Source organism: Hyla sarda, unplaced genomic scaffold (genome assembly GCF_029499605.1).
Source record: "Hyla sarda isolate aHylSar1 unplaced genomic scaffold, aHylSar1.hap1 scaffold_3240, whole genome shotgun sequence".
Taxonomy (NCBI): Eukaryota; Metazoa; Chordata; class Amphibia; order Anura; family Hylidae; genus Hyla; species Hyla sarda.
In genome coordinates, this window is record NW_026609978.1 from 1 (window position 1) to 21,069 (window position 21,069).

Genomic DNA, 21,069 nt, shown 5'->3' on the forward strand with positions numbered 1-21,069 from the left:
AAGGACGAGTACAAAACTATTGAAACTAGCATAGTAGAAGCTCCAGTGACCTATGTAGAGCAAGCATTGCCCACAAAGGCATCAGAGCCCCCAGGAGCAACGCAAGATATGTTTACATCGACAGAGGAGACCACCATTACCATAATGAAAAATATGGAGTCACAGATTCAAGAACTTCAAAGTGTTATACATCTTAAAGATGAAGAATTATTGAAGTATGCGAATCAGAAAGACTTGCTCGACCAGCAAATGAAAGAGATCGAGCAGCTGAATAATAGACTGCAGGATACGAAGAAAGTAAAGCGGGACATTTCTGATGCCACAAGAAAGGATGGAGAAAGTCAGGAGAGTGATGGCGAAACCATTACAGAAAACAAGGAGGTTCAGAAAAACTCTGCCTTAGAAAAAGAACTGGAGGAGACTAAAATGGCAATGGCTTTGTTAAAAGAAAAGCTGGAGAAGGTGAAAGACATCAATACCAAAGATGGCGTAAGTCAAACGTACCACCAAGAATCCTTAACAGAAAATGAGGAAAATGTTCTGCAGAAGGTTGGAGAAGATGATGGTAAGGTCTTACCAATAATTGCAAAGCTTGAGAAAACAAGAATGGAGATGGATTTGTTGGAAGAAAAGATGGCCAATGTAAAGTTGTTTCAAGGATCTGAAGATGTAAAGGAAAGTGATGAAGGTAACAAAGATGGACGCCAAGGGGGAACTCTCAAACCATCAAAGAGTGGAAAGGCAGCAATAAGCCAGGAAAAACAGGTTGTGTTAACTTTTACAAATACTCCAAAGGATATGGAGTTACACATACAGCAGCTTCAAAACATCATAAGTCTCAAGGATGCAGAATTGATGGAGTGGACGAATCAGAAAGATCTGCTCAAACGGCAAGCCCAAGAGATAGAGCAGCTCAAGGCAGAGCTCCGAGAGGACAGAAAAGACTCAATGGATTCTGGTGCCACAACAAAGGATGGGGAAAGTCAAACAAGCCATAAAACAATTACTACAGAAAACAGAGAGGTACAGAAGGACTATGACAGAGACAACATCTTACAAGCAGAGCTCCAAGCGACAAAAATGGAAGTGGCTACATTAAAGGAAGAACTAGAACAGCTAAAGGAGTCTAAACAGATAGAAGCCTCCAGTGAGGAAAACGTCCATAAAACAAAGCGTGACAAGAGGGATACTGAAGAAGCAGAGAAGGAAAAGCAAGCAGAGCCAAGCCAAACTATTGAGACATCCACAGAGACCACCAAAAATGTTATCCACAACGTGGAGTCACGGTTACAAGATGTGAAGGTAGAAGAAACCTCCAGCCTGGTGGAGACCAATAAATCAAAACTCGACAAGAGGGATACTGAAGCAGCAGAGAGGGAACAACAAGCAGAGCGAAGCCATGCTATGGAGACATGCACAGAGGAAACCACCCAAAATGTTATCCAAAACATGGAGTCACGGTTACAAGAACTTCAAAATGTTATACAACAGAAGGACTTGGAATTGCAACAGTATCTAAACCAACAAAATCTAGTGAGCCAGCAAACAATGGAGATTGAACGGCTACAGGATGTGATTGAGACATTAAAGCATAAATTGGAAGTCGCTGAGCTAATGAAGTCCTCCATAATTAAGACGGAAGGTGAAGAGCAAGTGAGAGATAAGGAGAAGAAAGTGAGACATCTAATGAACGGCGAAACCACTGACACCAATTCACATGACACCAGTGTAGATGTAAGGCAAGACTCGAGGCAAATGCTAAAGGGTAAGGATAATATAGACGGGCAAGATCCTTCGCAAGGCAAATCTAGTGGAGATGAAACGTATGATAGTGGTGTAGATGGGACACTGAGAGAGAGGACTGCACAGCACTTGGCAAACCAAGTTCTTCTCACTTCTGTACAAGAGACAATGCAGAACACAATAGACACAATGGAGTCTCAGTTGCAGGAAATGCAACAAGTTATTAAAGAGAAGGACTTGGAAATGTTACTGTATTTAGAAGAGATTAAAACACTAAAAGAACATGTTATAGCTGAAAGTGATCAACATGGTCAAATGATGGGGGCCCTGGAGGACACGCTCAGGGAAAAAGTGGCTGCAGCTCTCGTGAGTGACGCCCAGCTGAAAGCCATTCAGGTGCACACTAAAAAGTTGCAGGACGATGATAGGCCTTTCACGCTGGAGGAAGAAGCGAGAACGTTGCAGGATCTTGGCGGTAAACCTTCTGCGGAGGAGGAAGCCGAATCAAAGTTATCGTCGCTCTCTTTGAGACTGTTGGAATTGGAGAAGCAGCTGTCCGACCTCCATGAGCAGCTACAGGTGGAACGGCAACAGGTTCACATAGCAAATGAAAAGGCGGCCGAGAAGGAGCGACAACTCTGTGAACTGCAGAAAATCTTGGAAAGCAGCTGGGGCAATAAGGACATAAACTGGGTTAAGAGTGAAGCGGACAATGCTGATGCTGCACGCTCCCAGGTAAATGATTTTATCTGCTCGTTCTTGTTGAATTAAAGGGGTACTCCGCTGCTCAGCGTTTGGAACAAACGCTGGAGCCGGCACCGTAAACTTGTGATGTCATAGCCCTGTTTGTTCCAAACGCTGAGCAGCAGATACCCCTTTAAGGCCATGTTCAGATGGCGGAATTCCTGTGAAATGTTTCTGCCCATTTACTTGAATGGAAATAAGCTGTTCCATTCACAGAGCAGAATTTCCGCAGCAGCAATTCTGCATTCCGCAGAATTTAAAGACCTGTCTTTACAATTTGCAGAATTCAAATTGAAGTCAATGGGGCTTTAATTTCGGCAGCATTCTGTGTTAAGAGAACACGGAAATTCTGCCAGAATACTGACGAAATTCCGCTATTCTGTTCAACAAGCTTTGCTGAAGGGAATTCGTGCGGAATTGTGGGTATTCGGCCGTCTGAACATAGCCTCATAGTGACATTTATATTGAGGTCTTTATGTATATTTTTTTTCCCAGAATTTTTTTTTTTTTATAAATTAAGCTAAAAAAAAATATATATATAGGCATAAATTAATCAGTGGTGACATAGGTGAACGATTTTTCTACACCATAAATTTGTGTGATGTAATGTGTACGTGCGCCAAATTTAGAAAATGCTCACAGGCATGTGATAAATATGGTGCTAGGACACATTTTGTTGAAATTACACTTCAATACACCACTTTGTAAGGTTCCTCCTCTGCAGCCTTTACTTCCACTTTTTAACCCATTACGCCAAAATGTGCTTTTTATGAATGCCGTCCACAGCCAGTTTTGTAAGCAAGGTCTTGGCTGGTGTTGATTTGAGACAAATTAGGTGGCGAGTCGCACATGATAAATTCATCACCACTGCAAAAAGTTTACCAGACTATGGCACAGCTCCACTATTTAAAAGAAAAAAAGCATTCAAAATAAAAGTCGCATTAAAGGGGTACTCCGGTGGAAAACTTTTAAATCAACTGGTGCCAGAAAGTTAAACAGATTTGTAAATTACTTCTATTAAAAAAATCTCAATCCTTCCATTACTTATTAGCTGCTGAATACTACAGAGGAAATTCTTTTCTTTTTGAAACACAAGCTCTCTGCTGAATCACGAGCACAGTGCTCTCTGCTGACATCTCTGTCCATTTTAAGAACTACGAAGAAATAAAGACAAAAAAGACAACCGGGAGGCAGCGCCTCGTGTATTACCCTTGGCAGGTGAGGGAACCAAAAAGTATGCTGAATGTACACCCAGGACTTAAGTCAGGGTGGCCGCTCACCTTAAAGTAGAAGAATTGCGCATATCACCCCTTGATTGGGGTACCAGATAGAGTTGGATGAGCTGCCGAGCCTGATGGTCACAGGAGCGTGTCAACGCCCTGTAGAAACTGGAATACTTGTGAGAAAAAAGACCAATGGATCCAGGCGCTGCTCTATCCAGGTATACACAGGATGCAGGTGAGTGTTCTTAATCAAGCAATTTTATTGAACACAAAACAACAAAAGGATCATGACGCGTTTCGGGGTAAATTCCCCTTCCTCAGATGATCTAGGTGCTGCTACAACAAGCACCCTTTATATAATGGCAAGGTGGAGGAGGTACAGGTCAGGAAGGGGTGGGCTGAATGTGATGTCACATCCAGTCCACTTACAAAAAACTTAATTTACATGTAGAAACAGCAGAAAATAATTATTGTCTAAAACATACAGGTGTGCGTTCGATTATGATAATAATATAACATCAATATAAACAGTACTAAGTGATATAACATGGGTGGAATCGGCAATGTGACAAACACATGCGGGAGCTCTGACGAGGTAAACAACATAGTCATGTGGCTGAAAATAAACATAAACAATGGCATCGGTCTATTGTAAGGCGCTCCACTCGCAGCACGCACCGGCATAGCAGTGACAGGAGTATCCACGGACGCGTTGCCAAGCAGACGTCTCTGAACGGAAAACAACCAATCACAGTCCACAGGGCGCGGCTTGCAGCGGAGCGCCCAACATAGTGAGTAAACAACATAGGGAACAACACCATCTATGGAAGAAAAAGGTAAAGTAAATACAAAAATAAATAAATGAAATGAAGGCAAGAGATATAAGTAATCCACAATATCCCATGTTAAAGGGTGGGAATAAAAAAAAAAAAAAAACGCCTTAGGATGTCCATATCGGGCGTTTCTAACAGCAACAACCACAAACTAAAATGTACCTTCTGAACACACATAATAAATTATTTAACACGCCAGAATAAATTAATTGATAGAAAATGATTAATAAAAAATGCGATGATCCCTATAAACAGTACATGATTACATAAAAAATGAATTGATATATATAAATACACAAAATAAATGTACATTAAAATACTAATAAAATTAAGTCTGGATCTTAATAATAAAATAGTATAAATAAGGAGTCAACGCTGTGACAGCTACTAACAAAATGTGATGATAAATACTTAGACAAAAGGCGTCCCCATCCAGTATGTCTACACAATCATATACCCATATCTAAAAGATTTAAAAAAAAAAAAAAAAATAATGATAATTAATGGAAAAATAAAGCTATTAAGATGTTATAACCGCTGAATGTTGCAATATCACAAGGCAGTCTCCACCAACTCATTCAAACCAGACGGTACAAGGGTACGGAGTTTAAAGATCCAGAAATTCTCTCTCCTTCTCAATAAGCTGAATCTCTGGGAATTATCAAGTGCAATATTTTCTATAGCCTGAAGTTTCATGCAACTGAAATCAGACTGATGGTGGGTCAGCAGATGCCGAGATACACTATGCAAGGTGAACCCTAAATTTGCATTGCTACGATGTTTGTTGATCCTCTCCCTGAGGCATTGGGTAGTACGACCCACGTACTGTAGGCCACATGGACACTCAAGGAGATAAACAACAAACCGTGTGGAGCAATTAATGAATGTTTTAGTTTTAAAACTTTCATGGGAGACAGTGGAAACAAATGTTTTACTGCGACTCACAATTGAGTCGCAGCACTTACATCTGTTGTGTCCACATTTAAACGTCCCAACTGTGGTTAAAAAGGTCTCTGAAACCTTCTTGGGTGCCTTTAGTCTACTTGGCGCTAAAATATTCTTTAAAGTGCGGCCTCTTCTGAAAGTGATGCCAGGCTTAGGTGGTAGTAATGAATTCAAAAAAGGATCCTTACATAAAACATGCCAATGTGTATTAAAAATGTTCCTAATGGCCTGATGGTCCTGATTAAAAGTAGTAATAAAGTTGCCCGCCCAATCTGGTACAGTTTTTTGTTCCGTATGCTCAGTTATATCTTTTGGAACAAGACACTCTTTTTGGGTTAGGGGTCTGGCTCTATCAAGTGACGCTTTAACCAGTTTCCTTGGATATCTTTTAGCAGCAAATCTTGCTTCTAGTGTTTTACTTTGCTTATCAAAGTCGCTCTGAAGGGTACAGTTTCTACGGATCCTTTTAAACTGTCCAAAAGGGATATTAGTCAGCCATTTTTTAAAATGGGCACTACCAAAATCTAAGTAACTATTACTATCTACCGCTTTAAAGTGCGTCTTAGTGTGCAGTTTTTTTGGACTCATCATGAAAGACTACCACATCTAGGAATTCTGCATGGTTATTGTAAACAGACTGCGTAAAATTAAGGCCCCATTGATTTAAATTAAGATCCGTTAAAAATCTATTGAGCTCCAAACTACCACCATCCCAGATAAAAAAAATATCATCAATATACCTTTTAAACAAATGACAATGTACAAAAAGGGGATGGGTATATATGACCGTCTCCTCAAAAAGCCCCACAAATAGATTCGCAAAACTGGGCGCCATCTTAGAACCCATAGCGGTACCCGTGTCTTGCGAGTAGATTTGTTTTTGAAACTCGAAGTAATTGTGTTTTAAAATGAACATCAGGCTTTCCAATACAAACTCTCTCTGGACATCAGGCATGTTAAGATCTCGTAATAAAAACTGTTTGACAGCGTTTACTCCTAATTCATGGTCAATCACCGTATACAAAGAAGAAACATCCATGGTGACCAAAAGAAAATGGTCTTCCCATGTTGTATCAACCACACTGTTAATAAATTGAGCTGTGTCTTTTAGAAAGGATTTTAAGCCTATCACATGTTTCTGGAGTAATAAATCCACATAGTGTGACAAATTCGCGGTCAGGGAATTAATCCCTGACACTACTTTTTTTCCCCTGCAAGCCAGGGGTTGCTTTATTGAGACCTTCTTTGCTTTGGTCAACACTGATCTAGAGGGTCTCTCTAAAGGCAACCAGAAAAAGCCCAGTAATATCAATCAGAAGGAAGCTTTGGCCATCAAACAATTGGCGGACAATGCAAACATTGTTATTAAGTCTGCAGATAAGGGGGGGGGAATTGTTATCATGGACCGGGACAACTATATTAAAGAAGCACTCAGACTACTATCAGACACTAAGTTTTATAGACCCCTTTCTTTTAATCCTACTACTATTTATTTGAAAGAGTTGCATATTTTGGTGATGAAAGGCTATACGGAAGGTGTTCTTACCAAGTCAGAAAAAGATTACCTACTAGTTACAAAACCCGCACTCCCCCTTTTTTACTTTTTACCCAAAATCCACAAGTGTGTCATGAACCCCCCAGGTCGTCCGATAGTGTCAGGGATTAATTCCCTGACCGCGAATTTGTCACACTATGTGGATTTATTACTCCAGAAACATGTGATAGGCTTAAAATCCTTTCTAAAAGACACAGCTCAATTTATTAACAGTGTGGTTGATACAACATGGGAAGACCATTTTCTTTTGGTCACCATGGATGTTTCTTCTTTGTATACGGTGATGGACCATGAATTAGGAGTAAACGCTGTCAAACAGTTTTTATTACGAGATCTTAACATGCCTGATGTCCAGAGAGAGTTTGTATTGGAAAGCCTGATGTTCATTTTAAAACACAATTACTTCGAGTTTCAAAAACAAATCTACTCGCAAGACACGGGTACCGCTATGGGTTCTAAGATGGCGCCCAGTTTTGCGAATCTATTTGTGGGGCTTTTTGAGGAGACGGTCATATATACCCATCCCCTTTTTGTACATTGTCATTTGTTTAAAAGGTATATTGATGATATTTTTTTTATCTGGGATGGTGGTAGTTTGGAGCTCAATAGATTTTTAACGGATCTTAATTTAAATCAATGGGGCCTTAATTTTACGCAGTCTGTTTACAATAACCATGCAGAATTCCTAGATGTGGTAGTCTTTCATGATGAGTCCAAAAAACTGCACACTAAGACGCACTTTAAAGCGGTAGATAGTAATAGTTACTTAGATTTTGGTAGTGCCCATTTTAAAAAATGGCTGACTAATATCCCTTTTGGACAGTTTAAAAGGATCCGTAGAAACTGTACCCTTCAGAGCGACTTTGATAAGCAAAGTAAAACACTAGAAGCAAGATTTGCTGCTAAAAGATATCCAAGGAAACTGGTTAAAGCGTCACTTGATAGAGCCAGACCCCTAACCCAAAAAGAGTGTCTTGTTCCAAAAGATATAACTGAGCATACGGAACAAAAAACTGTACCAGATTGGGCGGGCAACTTTATTACTACTTTTAATCAGGACCATCAGGCCATTAGGAACATTTTTAATACACATTGGCATGTTTTATGTAAGGATCCTTTTTTGAATTCATTACTACCACCTAAGCCTGGCATCACTTTCAGAAGAGGCCGCACTTTAAAGAATATTTTAGCGCCAAGTAGACTAAAGGCACCCAAGAAGGTTTCAGAGACCTTTTTAACCACAGTTGGGACGTTTAAATGTGGACACAACAGATGTAAGTGCTGCGACTCAATTGTGAGTCGCAGTAAAACATTTGTTTCCACTGTCTCCCATGAAAGTTTTAAAACTAAAACATTCATTAATTGCTCCACACGGTTTGTTGTTTATCTCCTTGAGTGTCCATGTGGCCTACAGTACGTGGGTCGTACTACCCAATGCCTCAGGGAGAGGATCAACAAACATCGTAGCAATGCAAATTTAGGGTTCACCTTGCATAGTGTATCTCGGCATCTGCTGACCCACCATCAGTCTGATTTCAGTTGCATGAAACTTCAGGCTATAGAAAATATTGCACTTGATAATTCCCAGAGATTCAGCTTATTGAGAAGGAGAGAGAATTTCTGGATCTTTAAACTCCGTACCCTTGTACCGTCTGGTTTGAATGAGTTGGTGGAGACTGCCTTGTGATATTGCAACATTCAGCGGTTATAACATCTTAATAGCTTTATTTTTCCATTAATTATCATTATTTTTTTTTTTTTAATTTTTTTTTTTTTTAATCTTTTAGATATGGGTATATGATTGTGTAGACATACTGGATGGGGACGCCTTTTGTCTAAGTATTTATCATCACATTTTGTTAGTAGCTGTCACAGCGTTGACTCCTTATTTATACTATTTTATTATTAAGATCCAGACTTAATTTTATTAGTATTTTAATGTACATTTATTTTGTGTATTTATATATATCAATTCATTTTTTATGTAATCATGTACTGTTTATAGGGATCATCGCATTTTTTATTAATCATTTTCTATCAATTAATTTATTCTGGCGTGTTAAATAATTTATTATGTGTGTTCAGAAGGTACATTTTAGTTTGTGGTTGTTGCTGTTAGAAACGCCCGATATGGACATCCTAAGGCGTTTTTTTTTTTGGTTTTTTTTTTTTTTTATTCCCACCCTTTAACATGGGATATTGTGGATTACTTATATCTCTTGCCTTCATTTCATTTATTTATTTTTGTATTTACTTTACCTTTTTCTTCCATAGATGGTGTTGTTCCCTATGTTGTTTACTCACTATGTTGGGCGCTCCGCTGCAAGCCGCGCCCTGTGGACTGTGATTGGTTGTTTTCCGTTCAGAGACGTCTGCTTGGCAACGCGTCCGTGGATACTCCTGTCACTGCTATGCCGGTGCGTGCTGCGAGTGGAGCGCCTTACAATAGACCGATGCCATTGTTTATGTTTATTTTCAGCCACATGGCTATGTTGTTTACCTCGTCAGAGCTCCCGCATGTGTTTGTCACATTGCCGATTCCACCCATGTTATATCACTTAGTACTGTTTATATTGATGTTATATTATTATCATAATCGAACGCACACCTGTATGTTTTAGACAATAATTATTTTCTGCTGTTTCTACATGTAAATTAAGTTTTTTGTAAGTGGACTGGATGTGACATCACATTCAGCCCACCCCTTCCTGACCTGTACCTCCTCCACCTTGCCATTATATAAAGGGTGCTTGTTGTAGCAGCACCTAGATCATCTGAGGAAGGGGAATTTACCCCGAAACGCGTCATGATCCTTTTGTTGTTTTGTGTTCAATAAAATTGCTTGATTAAGAACACTCACCTGCATCCTGTGTATACCTGGATAGAGCAGCGCCTGGATCCATTGGTCTTTTTTCTCACAAGTATTCCATTTTAAGAACTGTCCAAAGTGGGAGAAAATCCCCATAGAAAACATAGGCTGCTCTGGACAGTTCCTAAAATGGACAGAGATGTCAAAAGAGAGCACTGTGCTCGTGATGTCAGCAGAGAGCACTGTGGTCATGATGTCAGCAGAGAGCTCTGTGTTCCAAAAAGAAAAGAATTTCCTCTGTAGTATTCAGCAGCTAATAATTACTGGAAGGATTAAGATTTTTTAATAGAAGTAATTTACAAATCTGTTCAACTTTCTGGCACCAGTTGATTTAAAGAAAAAAAAGTTTTCCACCGGAGTACCATTAAAGGAATATTCCGCCCCTAGACATCTTATCTCGCACATGAAGGATAGGGGATAAGATGTCTAATTCTGGGGGTCCCAGTGGCAGCAGCACCCGGCGTTCATTCAGAATGCTGGGTGCGGGCGGCGGGGTTTGGATGTCACGGCTACACCCCTTGTGACGTCATGCCATGCCCACTCAATGCAAGTATATAGGAGGAGGCGTGACTGCTGTCACGCCCCCCCCCCATAGACTTGCATTGAAGGGGCGTGGCCATGATATCCAAACCCCACCGCCCGCTCCAAGTGTTCGGAACACTGGAACACTGTTTGGAGTACCCCTTTAAGGCACTTCTTCCCAACCAGTGTGCGTACAGCATTTGCAAAACTACAACTTGTAGTTGTAGTTTTGCAACCGCTGGTGGCACATTGGTTGGGAAGCACTGCATTAGGGCAATGCAAAAAATAAGTGTTTATTTTTATTTTTTTGTATTCGCAGAGAATTGTTATACAGTCCGAGGACAACACTGCGACCGATTTGGAAAACGTGCTCCAGAGTGTTAAGGCAGAAGCGACGGCTACTAAAGAAGAGCTTTGCCATTACAGAGAGGTGGCCGAGAAGCAGAGGGAGGAGCTCATGGTGGGGAAATTTACCTTACAAACAATTAGAATCACACCATTTCGCATAGTACTTTTTGAACTTGTGTTGCTAAACATCAAGCCCCCACTTCACTATTTTAGTCTATATAAGAATATATGCACACAGACAGCAGTACCTTCCGAATGCTACTTAAATGGGTATTCCAGTTAAAACATTTCACTTTTTTTTTTCATATCAACTTGCTCCAGAAAGTTAAACAGATTTGTAAATTACTTCTATAAAAAAAAATCCTAATCATCCTTCCAGTACTTATCAGCTACTGAAGTTGAGTTGTTCTTTCCAGTCTGTCTCAGGGACTGTCCAGAGCAGAGTAAGTTTGCTATGGTTTGCTATGCTAGTCTGGACAGTTCCTGAGACAGACAGAGGTTTCAGCAGAGAGCACTGTTGTCAAACAGAAAAGAACAACTCAACTTCAATAGCTGATAAGTACTGGAAGGATTACGATTTTTTTCATTGAAGTAATTTACCAAAATTTTCAACTTTCTGGGGTCAGTTCATAAAAAAAAATGTTTTTAACTGGAATACTCCTTTGAGGGTATGTTCACATGTACAGGATCTTTTGCATATTTTCTGCTGCTTCTCGGGCTACCCATTGACTTCAATGGGTAGCAAAATCAGCTGCAGAAAATATTCAGCATAACATGCAGCAGATCCTATACGTGTGAACCCATATGTTAATCCTTCACCATTACAAGTATGTATAAAAAAAAAAACCTACATCATCCATAAGTGCTCAAGTCCATGCATAGTCCCATAAAGGACTGTCTTAACACCACAAGGAGTTAGCACGTTGTGACGTTTCGAGGGAACTTGCCCTTTCTCAGGTCATAACCTGAAATATTGGTGCTGAAGGGGAAACAGGAGCTGCTGTATAATCCTAAGCATCATAGATAGCCCTTACTTGAAGCTTCCTGGGCATCAATGCAAAACGTGTACCTGTGCCACCAGCTATCATGTGCCATTACAGAATGACCGATGGGCCTCACTTGGCACCAGGGCCACGGTACAACTCTACAGCCCCAATACCCACCTCTTATGGAATTATGTCTTCGTTTGTAGCATTTGCTGCACTATGCAATTTCAACTGTAGAATCAATCAATTTTTAAAGGGGTACTCCTGTGGTAAACTTTTTTATTTTTTTAAAGCAACTGGTGCCAGAAAGTTAAACAGATTTGTAAATTCCTTCTATTAAAAATCTTAATCCTTCCAGTACTTATTAGCTGCTGAATACTACAGAGGAAATTCTTTTCTTTTTGCAACACAGAGCTCTCTGCTGACATCATGACCACAGTGCTCTCTGCTGACATCTCTGTCCATTTTAAGAACTGTCCAGAGTAGGAGAAAATCCCCATAGCAAACATATGCTCCTCTGGACAGTTCCTAAAATGAACAGAGATGTCAGCAGAGAGCACTGTGCTCGTGATGTCAGCAGACAGCTCTGTGTTCCAAAAAGAAAAGAATTTCCTCTGTAGTATTCAGCAGCTAATAAGTACTGGAAGGATTAAGATTTTTAATAGAAGTAATTTACAAATCTGTTTTAACTTTCTGGCACCAGTTGATTTAAAAAAAAAAAGTTTTCCACTGGAGTACCCCTTTAAATGGGCACTGTCACCAACTTTATTTTTTGATATGTTGTAGTACTTATGTACTACAACATATCTCTAATATACTTTTATTATTTTTTTTTCCATTAAAAGGGTTTAATTTACATTTAAAAACCGGCTACTGAAAAAGGACTGATTTTGGAGTGGCAATCAGTCCTTTTTCAGTTAGGCTGCACTCGCTCCCTGCCTGTCAATCAGACAAGCGGGAGCGAGCGCATTGGCTCCCCGGCCACTGGCTGGGAGGCCACTCCTCCCGCACATCGCCGCCGCCTCGTTGCCGCCGATGTCCCTGCACGCCCGCTGCCGGACTCTGCAGTAACTGTAACTGTAATGAGGGAACGGGGTATGCGGGACGGGAGGAGGGAACGGGCTAGTGTCGTAGCGGGGGGGGGGGGGGGGGGAGTGCGGGAAAGGGCTAGCAAAAAAAAATAAATAGAATGGTGGGAGCTACCCTTTAACTATTGTACTATAAATTGGGAAGTCTTTACTAGTACTGGCATATTGCCATGTGGCCTTGTTTAAGTTGCTTTACAGCATTTAGCCCTGTGTCTACATTGGACGCTGTTTGATAAATGCAATTTAGCTACAGTTAGGGATAGGCATAAGGCTATCCTTCCTATAAAATAGAAATAGGCATAATGCTATCCTTCATATAAGATAGGGATAGGCATAAGGGTATCCTTCATATAAGATAGGGATAGACATAATGCTATCCTTCATATAAGATAGGGATAGGTATAAGGCTATCCTTCCTATAAGATAGGGATAGGCATAAGGCTATTCTTCATATAAGATAGAGATACGTAAAAAGCTATCCTTTATATAAGATAGGGATAGACATAAGGCTATCCTTCATATAATATATAGATAGACATAAGGCTATCCTTCATATAATATATAGATAGACATAAGGCTATCCTTCATATAAGATAGGGATAGACATAAGGCTATTCTTCATGTAAGATAGGGATAGGCATAAGGCTATCCTTCATATAAGATAGGGATAGGCATACGGCTATCCCTTATATATGATAGGGATAGGCATAAGGCTATACTTCATATAAGATAGGAATATACATAAGGCTATCCTTCATATAATGTAGTGATAGGCATAAGGCTATCCTTCATATAAGATAGGGATAGGCATAAGGCTATCCTTCATATAACATAGGGATAGGCATAAGGCTATGCTTCATATAAGATATTGATAGGTGTAAGGCTATCCTTCATATAACATAGGGATAGGCATAAGGCTATCCTTCATATAAGATATTGATAGGTGTAAGGCTATCCTTCATATAAGATATTGATAGGTGTAAGGCTATCCTTCATATAAGATAGGGATAGGCATAAGGCTATCCTTCATATAACATAGGGATAGGCATAAGGCTATCCTTCATATAAGATATTGATAGGTGTAAGGCTATACTTCATATAAGATAGAGCCAGGGACTTTTCATAGTATTCACAATATTGAATTGGGCAGAATAGATGGGATGCATGGTTCTTACACCTGTTTCATGCTGCCCGCGGTTTAGGCACAATAAAACAGGTGCCATGTCCCCTTTAAAGATTTTTCCAATTTATACTTTGTATTACAATGATTATGAGGCCAGCCTACAACATGGCTGCCTCCACGTCATGTAGCTCCTCAGTTCCCTTTAAATGTATTTCTCACAAACCACCTACAGGTCAAAGAATCCAACTTGGCACATCTGGAAGAAGATCTTCTGGACGTGAGGAGATGTCTCGCTCATGCGGAGGAGAAGCTGGCGTCCTACATGAAGAAGGAACTTCAAGAAGAGGAGCAACGACAAACCATGTCGGGTGTAGACTTCACAGATGGGGCGAGAAGCCCAGGATGGAGCGGCAGGGAGAGGTCAACGTCCTCATCATCACAGACCGACGTGGTCCCGAGTGTGAACACCAGCAACCAGACAGTGCGAGTCCATCACAAGAACATTGGCGTTCAGAAAGAGCTGGAGAGCGCCCGCCTGGGCAACACCTCTGAGGAAGTGGCCGAATTAATGGAGCGCTACACGGATAAGATCAGCCAGATGCAGGAGCTGCACGCGGCCGAAATCCTGGACATGGAGGCCAGACACATCGGTGAGGCAGACGCCCTGCGGAGGGAGCAGTACACCGTGGTGCAGGCTCTGACCAATGAATGTGACGCTCTGAAAGCTGTGATCGAGGCCTTGAAATCTTCAGTAAGTAGACCAGTGTTTCCCAACCAGGGTGCCTCCAGGTGTTGCAAAACTACAACTCCCAGCAGGCCCGGACAGCCTTCGGCTGTCCGGGCCTGCTGGGAGTTGTAGTTTTGCAACATCTGGAGGCACCCTGGTTGGGAAACACTGAAGTAGAGAATAAAGATTCTGTTCTGTGATATTTGTGATATACTGACTGAATGTGCAGATAGTAGTGGGGAGGCAGCTATTGTATTTTATGGGCTATAGGATGCTCCAAAACCTTAGAAAAGAAGAAAGCGGAAGATAGAGGGTTAACCGTACATTTTATTTTATATGGAATTATAATGTATGAAAGCTGGAATAACACATTACCAGCTGCAGTGCTTATCATACTACCAGCCATGGTGCCCCATCACTATACCTTCTACAGTGTCCATTATACTACCAGCCATGGTGCCCCATCACTATACCTTCTACAGTGTCCATTATACCACCAGCCATGGTGCCCCATCACTATACCTGCTACAGTGTCCATTATACTGCCAGCCATGGTGCCCCATCACTATACCTGCTACAGTGTCCATTATACTACCAGCCATGGTGCCCCATCACTATACCTTCTACAGTGTCCATTATACTACCAGTCATGGTGCCCCATCACTATACCTGCTACAATGTCCATTATACTACCAGCCATGATGCCCCATCACTATGCCTGCTACAGTGTCCATTATACTACCAGCCATGGTGCCCCATCACTATACCTGCTACAGTGTCCATTATACTACCAGCCATGGTGCCCCATCACTATAACTGCTACAGTGTCCATTATACTACCAGCCATGGTGCCCCATCACTATACCTGCTACAGTGTCCATTATACTACCAGCCATGGTGCCCCATCACTATACCTGCTACAGTGTCCATTATACTACCAGCCATGATGCCCCATCACTATACCTGCTACAGTGTCCATTATACTACCAGCCATGATGCCCCATCACTATATCTTCTACAGTGTCCATTATACTACCAGCCATGGTGCCCCATCACTATACCTTCTACAGTGTCCATTATACTCCCAGCCATGATGCCCCATCACTATACCTGCTACAGTGTCCATTATACTCCCAGCCATGGTGCCCCATCACTATATCTAATACAGTGTCCATTATACTGCCAGCCATGGTGCCCCATCACTATACCTGCTACAGTGTCCATTATACTACCAGCCATGATGCCCCATCACTATACCTGTTACAGTGTCCATTATACTCCCAGCCATGGTGCCCCATCACTATATCTAATACAGTGTCCATTATACTCCCAGCCATGGTGCCCCATCACTATATCTAATACAGTGTCCATTATACTGCCAGCCATGGTGCCCCATCACTATACCTGCTACAGTGTCCATTATACTCCCAGCCATGGTGCCCCATCACTATATCTAATACAGTGTCCATTATACTGCCAGCCATGGTGCCCCATCACTATACCTGCTACAGTGTCCATTATACTACCAGTCATGGTGCCCCATCACTATACCTGCTACAGTGTCCATTATACTACCAGCCATGGTGCCCAATCACTATACCTGCTACAGTGTCCATTATACTCCCAGCCATGATGCCCCATCACTATACCTGCTACAGTGTCTATTATACTCCCAGCCATGGTGCCCCATCACTATATACCTGCTACAGTGTCCATTATACTCCAAGCCATGGTGCCCCATCACTATACCTGTTACAGTGTCCATTATACTACCAGCCATGGTGCCCCATCACTATATACCTGCTACAGTGTCCATTATACTCCAAGCCATGGTGCACCATCACTATACCTGCTACAGTGTCCATTATACTACCAGCCATGATGCCCCATCACTATACCTGTTACAGTGTCCATTATACTCCCAGCCATGGTGCCCCATCACTATATCTAATACAGTGTCCATTATACTGCCAGCCATGGTGCCCCATCACTATACCTGCTACAGTGTCCATTATACTCCCAGCCATGGTGCCCCATCACTATATCTAATACAGTGTCCATTATACTGCCAGCCATGGTGCCCCATCACTATACCTGCTACAGTGTCCATTATACTACCAGTCATGGTGCCCCATCACTATACCTGCTACAGTGTCCATTATACTACCAGCCATGGTGCCCAATCACTATACCTGCTACAGTGTCCATTATACTCCCAGCCATGATGCCCCATCACTATACCTGCTACAGTGTCTATTATACTCCCAGCCATGGTGCCCCATCACTATATACCTGCTACAGTGTCCATTATACTCCAAGCCATGGTGCCCCATCACTATACCTGTTACAGTGTCCATTATACTACCAGCCATGGTGCCCCATCACTATATACCTGCTACAGTGTCCATTATACTCCAAGCCATGGTGCACCATCACTATACCTGCTACAGTGTCCATTATACTACCAGCCATGGTGCCCCATCACTATGCCTGCTATAGTGTCCATTATACTGCCAGCCATGATGCCCCATCACTATACCTGCTACAGTGTCCATTATACTACCAGCCATGGTGCCCCATCACTATATACCTGCTACAGTGTCCATTATACTACCAGCCATGGTGCCCAATCACTATACCTGCTACAGTGTCCATTATACTACCAGCCATGGTGCCCCATCACTATATCTGCTACAGTGTCCATTATACTACCAGCCATGATGCCCCATCACTATACCTGCTACAGTGTCCATTATACTACCAGCCATGGTGCCCCATCACTATATACCTGCTACAGTGTCCATTATACTACCAGCCATGGTGCCCCATCACTATACCTGCTACAGTGTCCATTATACTACCAGCCATGGTGCCCCATCACTATATCTGCTACAGTGTCCATTATACTACCAGCCATGGTGCCCCATCACTATATACCTGCTACAGTGTCCATTATACTACCAGCCATGGTGCCCCATCACTATATACCTGCTACAGTGTCCATTATACTACCAGCCATGATGCCCCATCACTATACCTGCTACAGTGTCCATTATACTACCAGCCATGGTGCCCCATCACTATACCTGCTACAGTGTCCATTATACTACCAGCCATGATGCCCCATCACTATACCTGCTACAGTGTCCATTATACTACCAGCCATGGTGCCCCATCACTATACCTGCTACAGTATCCATTACACTCCCAGCCATGGTGCCCCATCACTATACCTTCTACAGTGTCCATTATACTCCCAGCCATGGTGCCCCATCACTATACCTTCTACAGTGTCCATTATACTACCAGCCATGGTGCCCCATCACTATACCTTCTACAGTGTCCATTATACTCCCAGCCATGGTGCCCCATCACTATACCTTCTACAGTGTCCATTATACTACCAGTCATGGTGCCCCATCACTATACCTTCTACAGTGTCCATTATACTACCAGCCATGGTGCCCCATCACTATACCTGCTACAGTGTCCATTATACTACCAGCCATGGTGCCCCATCACTATACCTTCTACAGTGTCCATTATACTACCAGCCATGGTGTCCCATCACTATACCTTCTACAGTGTCCATTATACTCCCAGCCATGGTGCCCCATCACTATACCTTCTACAGTGTCCATTATACTACCAGTCATGATGCCCCATCACTATACCTGCTACAGTGTCCATTATACTACCAGCCATGGTGCCCCATCACTATATCTAATACAACTGTGCACAGGGTTTTTATTTTTCTACTGAATATAAACAGTAAATGTTTCTGTTCACTGGAAGCAAGCAGAGATCTTGGAAATGGTCAAAACGGACAGAGCTGTTCATTATACAATGATTTTAAAGGGGACCTCTCATCAAATAAACTTTTGATATATTTTAGATTAATGAATGTTGAATAACTTTCCAATAGCATGTTAATGAAAAATATGCTTCTTTCTATTGTATTTTTCCCGATCAGTCCTGGCAGCAAGCATTTCTGACTCATGCTGGAGTCCTAAACACTCAGAGCTGCCAGCCTGCTTTGTTCACAGCCAAACAGGCTGTGAACAAAGCAGGCTGGCAGCTCTGAGTGTTCTCCTTTGTGAACAAAGCAGACTGGCAGCTCGTAGTGTTTAGGACTCCAGCATGAGTCTGAAATGCTTGCTGCCAGGACTGGTAGGGAGACCCCTAGTGGTCATTTCTTCAAAGTGGAAAACTAAATAGAAAGAAGCATATTTTTTAATAACATGCAATTGTAAAGTTATTCTGCATACATTAATCTATAATATATCAAAAGTTTTTTTGATCAGAGGTACCCTTTAAGATACATTAACATACAACAAAGGAAAACCAGTTCTATCAAAGGGGGTGCCACACTTTCTTTAACCCCTTCCTATACTACAGAGGAGTGATTGTAACAGAATCAGCTAAATCTTTTTTTTTGTGCTTCATTTCCATCGATTTTCTTCTTGAATATAAACCTAATTGTATGTTTTGTTATTGCAGGGTGGGGTTGTTCCAGATGCGGCACTGTCTCCATCATATCACCTCACAGACGCTGCCTCTAGTGGTGAGATCATTATCTTTTTTAATCTATAATTTGATTTATTCCAACACAGCTGCATATATGCATTTCGATTACTCTAACTGGGTCATGTGATCACCAGCCTGACCCATAGAAAATTACAGTATTTAATGTGTTGGAGAAGGTGGTCAGCTCTGGGTCAGCTGACTTCCTGTGAACTACAAGATGTCATCACTTATCAGATCGTTCCTGCTAGTTCACAGACTCATTCCTTCTCAGCTCTATCTGTATATTGCTGCAGATATCTTTATTTAAGCAGGATATATAGTAGTTATACACCTCACCTCCAGCTCTATCTGTATACTGCTGCTGGTATCTATATGAGAACAGAATCTATAGTATTTATACAGTTCTCAAGCTCTATCTGTATACTGCTGCTGCTGTCTTTATTGGATAACGATATATACTTCCCCTCCAGCTCTATCTGTATACTGCTGCAGCTGTCTTTATTGGATAAGGATATATATTAGTTATACACCTCCAATCCAGCTCAATCTGTGTACTGCTGATGCTATCTCTATGGGATCAGGATATATAGTAGTTACACACACCTCCCCTCCAGCTCTATCTGTGTACTGCTGCTGCTATCACTATGGGATCAGGATAATATAGTAGTTATACATCTTCCCTCCAGCTCTATCTGTGTACTGCTGCTGCTATAACTATGGGATCAGGATAATATAGTAGTTATACATCTTCCCTCCAGCTCTATCTGTATACTGCTGATGCTCTCTCTATAAGCTCTGGATAGTTAGTAGTTATATACTACCCCTGAGACTGTAGTGATACAGTGCACAAATCGTATTTAAAAACAAAGCCACCAAAATGCGGTAAAACATGTGATCATAGCCAGAAGACCTTCATAAAACACCTCCGTTGTGAATATAGGTCAAATAACCTTTCGCTTTGTGGCAATTTTTCTCTAAAAACGCACTTTGAATAAGAAAACGCATCAAAACTGCAACTAACGTGAACTGACACCAATCCACTTATAAGTTTCCATTGCTGGAGTCTAACCAGTTAATTAGATGACCAGGTGCAGTGAAGAGACTCCACCCTCCTCTCTCTGCAAAGCCAGAGGATTCATGGGCAATTTAGGCAGCTTTAAGAAATCATTCTAGTGATAGAATTGGAATCAGTATAGATGAAAATTCATGCCTGCCACATCAACTAAAACAGGTAAGCACAAGGCATACACAAGAACCTCTATGTTATTCTTTTATAGTAGCTTCATCTGCACTATATAAGCAAAAAAATAAAAATAAATTACTCCGAATGCTTCTAGTAGACTTATATGTACACAAATATATTTTAATACATATAAATATATATATATATATATATATATATATATATATATATATATATTTAAATACACTTATATTATATATACATAAACATTGTAGTCCAATATAAAATATTAAATTAATCCAATTTTTTTTCTTTTTTTGGGGAAAATGGTAACAGAATGTGATTGGAGCCAGGGAACCTATGACGCTCAGAGCCTTGACCAACTCCCAGAAGGACTGAGAGTGGAAGATGACGTCCCCGCAGAATTAATTCCAAGCAAGATCAAGGTACAAGCAGTGATGGTGAAGAATATTGATCCAAACCATAGTGACTCTCTATGGCAGTGTTTCCCAACCAGAGTCCCTCCAGCTGTTTTGCAACAGCTGGAGGTACTCTGGTTGGAAAACACTACTCTGGAATAACCCTGCTTTAATACCTGTACTATAGGACTTGTTACGAGCCGTCCATCAGGAGGGGATGCAGGTGTTGTCGCT

At 41.4% G+C, this 21,069-nt stretch overlaps 1 protein-coding gene across 1 annotated transcript; it reads left to right on the plus strand.

Moving 5' to 3' along the window:
- Positions 1-8: 8 nt before the first annotated feature.
- On the plus strand, positions 9-21,063 carry LOC130329850 (A-kinase anchor protein 9-like; the record flags this gene model as incomplete). The annotated part of the gene is made up of 6 exons (XM_056553520.1): positions 9-2,478; positions 10,754-10,894; positions 14,212-14,730; positions 19,207-19,270; positions 20,753-20,862; positions 21,023-21,063. Coding segments are annotated over exons 1-6 (3,245 nt in total), but the record flags the coding sequence as incomplete, so codon positions are not given.
- Between the last annotated feature and the right edge of the window lie 6 nt (positions 21,064-21,069).